Genomic DNA, 9125 nt, shown 5'->3' on the forward strand with positions numbered 1-9125 from the left:
AACGCGCTTTGCTTTCACATTCTATTTGAGTAGGGGGTCTTCCTTCAGCGTTTCCTCGGACCCTTTCATTAGCAGGATCTTTTAGTTCAAGGCCAGCCAGAGCTACAAAGTGAGACCCTGACTCAGCCCAATCCACAAGTCACCAGGGCAGGCTTTGAAAGGCTGAGGTAGAGCAGCTCGTGCTGGCAGTGAGTTCAATGAAAAGAATAGTCTTGAGGATTTGCTAAGACGGCCAAAGCTCCAAGTCCTGAACATCCCCACATGTGCACCACACAAAAGCCCTAAAATTAGTCCTAGGGAACTAATCTTTTGAAGCCCACTACATGACCTTTCCAGGCTGTCCATGCTACAATGGCTTCTGTGCAGACGTCCAGCTTCAGACATGGCTAGGTAGCCCTAACAAGTGGCCAATGGAGGAGACAGAAGCAGGGAGGGCCAGCTAGAATCAGGCATGGGCAGTCATGTCATTCCATCTCAGATCTGATCCCTGTATTCTGGCTCTAATTGTGTATATGTGATTGTGTGAGAGAGAACACACACACACACACACACACACACACACAAACGGCATGGGGTGGTGGTAGAGCACTAAGAGCCATGTAAAACCTGTGGGAGAAGAGAGAGACAAAGACTTTGCCCAGGAGCAGGAGAGAGAAATAAGGAGCTGGCTTAAGGACTAGCTCTCCTCTACACTGGAGCTGCCTTCCTGTATTGGTGTTTTCTGCTGTTACAAAGATACTTAAGGCTGGATTTTTTTTTTTCTTAAGTGACTTATTTAGCTCATCATTTCGGAGATTCAGGCAAACATCGCCTGCTTCTGCTCATCTCTGGTGGGACTTCATGGAAGGTGTCTCAGCGGTGGGTATGACAACAGGAAGCCAGAGGGGAAGGGTTAGTCTTGCCCTTCGAGGCAGGGTCTCAGCCTGGCTCAGTCTTGCCCGGAACGGTTCACTATGTAACACATGCTAGCTTCTAACTCCTGTGCCTCAACCTCCCAGGTGTTGGGGATCACAGGTGTGAGCCACCATGCCCAGGTTTTTGCTATCCTGAGACAGGGTTTCACTATGCAGCACACCGGGCCTCAAACTAGTAACTCTCCTGCCCAAACCTCCCAAATGCTGGGGTCACAGGCGTGCAGCGCCGCTCTCTGCAAGGCTCATGCTCATATTCTAACAACCTGTGCTGGGTGTGTGGTGGGGCACCTGCAGTGCCAGCTACTCAGGAGGCTGAAGTGGCAGGAGCACTTGAATACATGAGTTCAAGACCAACCCGGGCAACACTGAGACATCACCTCAAATCCTAAAGCAAACCAAAGCCATAGAGACCTGTGCCTGCCAGAGCTCACTGTGCAAGACCAGAACCTCCCACTGGGCCCTTCTCCTCAGAGGTTTCTCTCCTTTCTACAATGCCACAATGGTATGGCAGAAGCAGGCGACGTGTGCCTGAACCTCCAGAATGACGAGCTAAACGCTAGCTAGCACTTGAGCAAATCAGCAGAGAGGCATGCAATTTCCATCGAGAAGATAACACACATGGCCAGCTTAGGCTTGGCTCTCTGACCACAGCTCTCCCCATCCTGCTGTGGGTCCCCTGTCCAAGGACTAAAGGTGAGGAGTAAGTTAGCTATTTGGCATCAGGTAGATCGGGGTGGTTCTCCAATGTTGGAGAAGGTCGGGTAGATATAGCAGAAATGCATCTGGTGATTGACTCATGCTCTGACTTCCACAGCCCACTGGGATTCAAAGACCAAGAGGGACGAGCACCCTGTTTATTTACGTTGCTCTCTTCCAGACCCTTAGGCTCACAATCCCACACAACCCTGCAGTCGGTCCTTCCCACTTCTCCGTCGACGTAAACAACACTCAGATTCATTTAGGGACTCACAGCCACCAAATTCATTCATGGTGAGGACAGAATTGAGCTGTTTAATTCCACACTGTTCTGACCTTGGGTCACATCAAGAGATTCCCCCAGCATTCACCAGCAGTGCCCTGTTGACTGGCTTCTCAGGTGTGCCCTGGTTTGAGTGTCGCCCGCCACATCTGTAGCAGAGAGTCCCGGCGGGTGGTGTAGGGTAAATGTTTGATGCGGAACCAGTGTCTGGGGACAATATTCCCACTTGGTGTGTATAGCTTCTCTCCTTGTCTGCCCAAAAGACTTCGGAGGGCCAGGTTGCCCGACAGGATCTTCTCATAGAATTCCACCCCACCATGGGTATAGGCTGCAGACAGAGAGGCTGTACGGCGGTCCAGCCAGCCTTCCAGGGCAATAGTGAGGGAGTCCTTGGAAAAGGTGTAGGCCACAAAGCCAGCCACTATTGCCACCAAGTTAAAGGCAGCTCGAAAGACCATGGGGCCTCCATAGAGCCCCAGGGCATGCTTGGCACCCACACTCAGTACCCAGGTTCCTGCTAGGCAAGCTGGGGCTGGCAGGATCTGTAGGGCAGCCACATTGCTCTCCAGGTAGACCACCTCCTTGGCTAAAGCAAACTTCTGAGCGTTATGAGACAGGGTCAGGGCATCTCTCAGCCTGGTGCCTGCTGGGCTTTCCCAGTTTACTCTTTGCCCATGAATGATCACAGTATGGTCGATGGTGGTCGCAGGGCCACCCAGGTAGATGGCAGGGATTCCCACCGCGGCCCCAGAAGGCAATCTTGGGAAGCCGCCACTCACGGGTTGAAAAGTAAAGGCAGTGAAAGGCTTATAGCAATGATCTGAGGGGACACCCATATCCTGTAGCACCTCCTGGAAGAGGCTCTGTAGCTGAGGGGAAAGAGGAGCTGGCTGGCCCTGAGGCCAGTACTGGTAGAGCCATTGGACTATGGGATTGGAGAAGAGGTGAAATGAGATCTGAACCCCAAACAGGCCTGCACAGGAACCCACCAACAGTCCTGTCCTGTGTCTTTGTATAAAGGCTGCAGCCCTCCACAGAGGACCAGCCATGGGTGTCGCCTCTGTGGATAATTTGGCCAAGAATAAGAGAAGTCAGCAGGTGGTTCTGTCGGGTTACAGACTGAAGAGCCTCTCAGGCCACATTGCTCTTAACTGAAGCGACACTGCATTGTGACTGAGGGTACGGACTCCGGAGTCAAGCTACCTGGGGGTTTCACGCATCAGCTCTCCATCTGCCAGGCAGGCGTGCAGCAACGGCCTCAGTGGCTGTGGTGAACAAATACACAGAAAACATTTCAGTGTCTCAGGGTAGTGGACATCCTTCTGGCAATGGCTGTAATTATTTTTATTGCCACGGCTAGACACAGCACTAAGTACTCAACAGTCCCGCTTCACCCACCACTCATCCCACAGTGAATTCCTAGCTGATTTATGAGTGAACCACATGCGTTAGACACAGTTCCGAGAGCATAACTTATACAGCTGTCCCTCAGTGGTTGCAAGGGTTTCGTTCCAGGATCCCTGCAGATATCAAAATCCAAAGACTGTTAGCTGCTTTGTATAAATAGCATAGTATCTGCATATAGCCTATGCACATCTCTAATACTTTAAATATCTCAATACTACTTATAATATGCAACATGACATAATGCTACAGATAGAGTTAGACTCTACTAAATGTCTGCAAGCTCAGTGGACACAATTTGTCTTGTATATTTTTAATTCTTGGCTGGCTGATTATGTATTCATGGACACAGAAGGCTGACCGAACTAGAAAATACCTGTAATAAACAGGGAAGTTTTAAACATTATACATAAACATGTACTACATAAGCATATCCCCCCCCCCAGACTCCAAGGCCTTCAAATGTTCATCTCTTACAAAAACAGCTTAGTATTTATATTCTAAGTCACCTCTAGCTTACTTACAGTACCTACTACAATGCAAATGCTACTGATGCTGTTGTGACACTATTGTAGGGAAATAAAGCCTTGTTCGGTATAGATGAAAACGTCCCCAAAACATGTTTGACTCGCAGCTGGTTGACTGGATGCAGTAAAGAAAACTGCTCATAACTCCAGAACCTATACCACAACAGTTGATTTTCAGCTGTGAAAATAAGATAGAGTTGGGACAGGTTTACTGGCTAAAATCCCAAGTGGCAGTGTCATATACTTTCCTAGGTTTGAGGCCAAAGTTTCATTATCTTGGGATGTAGCTGTACTGGAGCTTGCTTGGGTCTGTGAGATGGAAACAAAAGGTTCTTGGGATGGCTCTGATTAAATCTCACTGCTTTCGTTCTCAGACTGGGACACTGAGGCCTAGGAAAGGCGAGGTGGGTCGCTTGTAAGCCCCGCAGCAGATCTGGAAGTCTGGCTTTTAGAAGGGTGTCCCACACAGCTTCACCCTGACCCGGAACCCAACAGCACCAGGAAGCTGCGCGTTGCGGGGACAATCCCCCCGCTCGCAGCTCCGCGTGAGCGCTCACCTCTGCAGATCCCTAGGAAAGCCAGACTCCCGCGCAGACCCGGCGGGCGCAAAGCACGACGGTCTAGGGCCTCGGGGGCGGGGCCTTGGGGCGGAGCTTGGTGGGAGGGGCTTGGACTCGCGCTTGCGTGCTGGACTTGCGCTCTCGCTCTCTAGGGTTGTATTCAGGCAGCAGAGGAGCGGCTCAGGGACTTTGTCATTCTGTACACTTGTCGCGGACCTCATGGAGCCAAAATAGAGCCATTCTTGTCATCTGGTCCTGATTTCTCTGTCAGCGCAGAATAAGTATGTGTGCAGTAAGCTGGGAGGAGAGCCAAGTTTAGGGAGAAAAGCAAGGCCCGGAAGGTCTGGAATTTGCTACCAGTGACCCCTGCATTCCAAATGTCAGGCGACCTTGTGAGGTCTGCAAGAAGCATGGTATTGGCCAGATTAGGGTTAAGCAAGAACTATGTACCGGAAGGTACACCCGGCAAATTGTGGATGCGTGGATAGCACCATGTGCATCCATTTGTGTAAAGACAGCAGGTCAACCTGGGATGTTTCCCAGGAACCAGTCCCCCAGTGTTTGGAGATGGGGGTCACTTGGGGGTCAGCAATTAAATTAACCTGCCTGGTCAGTGAGCCCCAGGGTTCTGCAGGCTTCTGCCTCCCCAGTGCTGGGATCTCAAGCATGTACCCTAACACCCAGCTTCCTTCAGGGATGCTGGGGATTGAGCTCAGGCCCTCATGCTTTTGTGACAAGCACTTTGCCAACTGAGCCATCTTAATAATAGTCTGACAAGTTTTCTAAACACAATCCTGGGGGTGCTTTGGGGTGTGAAAATAATACTCAGCATTACTATTTTAATTACTGTTATAATATGCTAGAGGGACTTTGGCTGATTCCATGTGGGGGGAGAGGGTCAAACATTCCAGACAGAGCTTAAGTGGGAAGTTTTATTGGGAGAAAGGGAAGGGAGAGAGAGAGAGCCCTGCCTGCCTCTTCAAAGGAACAGCATGAAAGCAGAAGCAGGTGGTTTTCCTCTTAAACAGACCTTTGCATCCACACAGACTACGTAGTGATGTATCAGCCATGGGACCCTGGGCCTGAGCGATCCTGCCAGGTGACAGGGGCCGGCCAGCATAATGCCTGAATCCTAACAATACTATTCTGTAGGTTAGAATAATATGATTAGCTATCTCATATCTTTTAAGCCTAAACATGTTTATAAATATTACCTTCACATCCACAGATCTTTGTATAAAGATATTATTCTACTTGGTTTTGGACCAACTTTCAATTAGCCCAAAAGCCTTACAGAATATCTTCCTTATTTATAGCTCACAATTTTCATATTTAATTGCTCAAATTTCCTGATCGATCTCAAACCACATTTTGATTGAGCTTAGTTGGTTCTTTTTTGTTTGTTTGGTTTGGTTTTTCAAGACAGAGTTTCTCTGTGTAGTCCTTGCTGGCCTTAACTTAGAGATCTGCCTGCCTCTGCCTCCTAAGTGCTGGAATTAAAGGTGTGGGCCACCCCCTCCCCTCCAATCCCCACACCCTTAAGTTGGTTCTTTATTTTAAATACACTAACCCCCAGGATTAGTCAGAGTTCTCCAGCGAAATAGAACCTAGAGTGTGAGGGTGTGTGCGAAGAGGTTTAATAGAAAGCACTGATTCCGAAGGCATGGTGGTATGTCTTTAATTGCATCACTTGGGAGGCAGGGGCAGGTGGATCTGTTTCATACAGTTAAGAAGGCTGAAGACCCAAGCTTTGCTCTTAGCTGCACAACCAAGGTTTTTTATGTTCTAGCACTAGTCAAAATCAGAAGCCCTTAGAGCAAGAGGATCAATTGCAAAAGTTCTGATGCGAGTCTTACACCAAAGCCAGGAAAACACTGACGTCCCAGGCTGGTTGGTTTACATATTTTTCAGTGTTAAGGACTGAACTCTTGGGACTCACAGATGCTTTCTTAGGGACACCCCTAGCCATGTCCCAGTTGTAAGATGGGTGGCAGATAACTCCGTCTTAGGCTGACTCTTGTTCTGGTTGTGTTAGGCAGGAGGTCAGCTGTGGAAGCGACTAATCCACAGCCTACCAACACAGGGCATAAAGAACGATGGATGGCCAGTTCAAGGCCCTGAAACGGGGCCTGAAGATAATGGTGGTAACTGACTGATTGGTGGTCAAGATATCAAGACAATAGTGCTCTCCACTGCATTTCTCTAAACGAGGGGACAAAGCTGATCCCCACAGCAGCTGTGACCTCCTGTGTAGATTGGGTGCATCACCATTCTATCACGGAGCAGGCAGATCCTAAGGCCTCATCCCTCTCTGAGGGTTTACAGGCAAGTTAATGGTCGCTGGGGAGACAAAGAGACATTTTCTTTAGTAGTATAGCCACTGGAAAGATGCCCACGCTCCTTTAAATAACCCCTCACCACGCTCCTGTACGCAACCACGCTCCTGTACGCAACCACGCTCCTTTAAATAACCCCTCACCACGCTCCTGTACGCAACCACGCTCCTGTACGCAACCACGCTCCTTTAAATAACCCCTCACCACGCTCCTGTACGCAACCACGCTCCTGTACGCAACACTCATGAAAGGCATTGTTACCCACACAGGCCTGAAGGTAGAGGAGAGGGTAATTAGGGAGAGGAAGGGGACAAGAGAGGGTGAATACGATTAACATACATTATATACATGTGTGAAAATATAATCATAAAGAAACCATTAGTGATTTTAATTAGCATATGCAAAAAACCTTTAATTAAAAGGTCTTATGTTTATTGGGCTGGACAGGGGATGGGGTGTGTTTGTGTGTCTCTTATTAATCAAACAGATGCAAGGAGAAAGACTTCTGACCCAAGTCATCATGCCCAAAGTAATTAAAGCAAGCTTTATTTTGTTTATGTACATCCTGGCTGTCTCTCCCTAAATGTGGGGTTCAAAAGATTAGCATTAGACGTGGGGTTGTTTTTGTTTGTTTGCTGGTTTTTTTTGTTTTGTTTGTTTGTTTTCTCACAGGGTTTCTCTGTGTAGCCCTGGCTGACCTGGAACTTGTTATGTAGACCAGGCTGGCTTCAAACTCACAGATCCGCCTGCCTCTGCCTCCTGAGTGCTGGGATTAAAGGCGTGCGCCACCCTTAACCCCACCACACCCAGCAAGGTAAGGGTTTTTATAGTTCAGGAGTAGGGGGGTTCCAAATGGGGGATTTGGCAGGCAAGTAGGTGGGGCTACAGAAGCAGAACATAAGCATAGCAAGTTAGTCATAACAGCGCCCTGAAACAAAGACATGGTTATAAGGCCAGATAGTCATAACAATTGGTCATACGAGCCCTCTGAAACATAGGCATGGTAGTACAGAACAGGCAGTACAGAAACATTTATAGTTAAGGTTACAGATGGAGCATAGCCCTATCTTCGAGAAACAGCTTTTACCCTAAACAGGAAGGAACCTAGTTTGTCTTTACTATAAGATGGCTTTCACGCCCTTGATGGAGGCAGGCTGGTCTATCACTCCATGTAAGATATGCATTGTTTGTTACTGTGGGTAGGGTCCTCTAATTACTTTCTGTGTGCATCTCAAGGTTTACTTCTTATCATTTTTGTATGTTTTGTGTTTGTGTGTGGTGTGCGCACATGCATATGCATGCTTATGTTTGTGAATATGTATATGTGCATGTGTGCATGCATGCTTGCATGCCGAGGATTAAGGCTGATGTCCATGTATGTGTCTTCCTCTGTCACTGAATCTAGAGTGTGCCAGTCTGGAAGTCTTGCGGGCCAGCTTGTTCTGAGTAGCGCCGTCTCTATCTGTCATGTAATGGGTTACAGGCAGGCTGGCATGACTACCAGGTTTTGATATGGGTTCTGGGAACCTGAACTGGACCTCACACTTGCAGGATGAGTACTCTACCTGCCAGCTGGCTTCAAAGCCCCTGGGGTCTTGCTTCTGCATCATTTCCTCTACAGTCTTTTCACAAATGGTTTTTAACAAACTTCCTGCCGGGTATTTAAAGGAAGTGAGCCGATTTTGGAGACTATCATCAGACAAACCTCCCGGTCACCGCCTTGGCCAAGCCCAAGGCGTAATGAAGTCCTTTAGAGTTAAGCTCCTTTTCAGAAAGAGGATGTAGCTGTCCTGGCTGCATCCAGGGCAGCTCATGGTTGGGCATAGCCCAGCTCCACCCTGGCGGGCTTCTTGCTCTGTGCTTTTGTGTGTGCACGAACTTGGTCAACCTCAGATGTAGTTCCTCAGTGTTAGGTCCAAAGCGCTTTCCCACTCCCCCCTCCATGACAGTGCTAGTGACACTGTTAGACAGAAGGACTGTGCCATAGTGAACTGTTGCTTTTCTGCTGGCACAGTGGCTGCATCTGAACCTACCGCTGCTTCAGCCAGCAATTTCATGTCCATAGTTACTGGCAGCTTCTCTGGCAGGGCAGTGACCCAGCAGGAAGGACATTTATACCCAGCCCTATCTGCCTGCTGTTGCCAGATACAGTTTTAACTAAATCTCTAGCCTTCTTGCTATCAATAGGATTCGGGAGTGAGAGGCTGGGGTGAAAACCTGTTAGCTCAAGAGGTTGCAGCTCATAAAGGCAATATCCTTCTGCTCAGCCAAACCACAGAAACAAAAAGCAAACAAAAACCAAAAAACCAACCCACCAAACAAACAAAACCAAAAAACCAAAAACCAAAAACCAAAAACAAAAAAAAAAAAAAAAAAACCAAAAAACCCAAACCCAACAAAACACC

General features: G+C 48.4%; 1 protein-coding gene across 1 annotated transcript; it reads right to left on the minus strand.

Annotated features, from left to right (window-relative positions):
- Nucleotides 1–1898: 1898 nt before the first annotated feature.
- Tmem177 (transmembrane protein 177) lies at nt 1899–3129 on the minus strand. The gene has a single exon (XM_051204074.1). It carries the CDS (start codon nt 2940–2942, stop codon nt 2007–2009), a length of 936 nt encoding a protein of 311 aa, XP_051060031.1. The 5' UTR covers nt 2943–3129; the 3' UTR covers nt 1899–2006.
- Between the last annotated feature and the right edge of the window lie 5996 nt (nt 3130–9125).

This window comes from Phodopus roborovskii, unplaced genomic scaffold (assembly GCF_943737965.1).
Source record: "Phodopus roborovskii unplaced genomic scaffold, PHOROB, whole genome shotgun sequence".
Lineage (NCBI taxonomy): Eukaryota > Metazoa > Chordata > Mammalia > Rodentia > Cricetidae > Phodopus > Phodopus roborovskii.

Coding starts and splice junctions, on each gene's coding strand:
- Tmem177 (XM_051204074.1), bottom strand. CDS start 2,942: ATGGCTGGTCCTCTGTGGAGGGCTGCAGCCTTTATACAAAGACACAGG.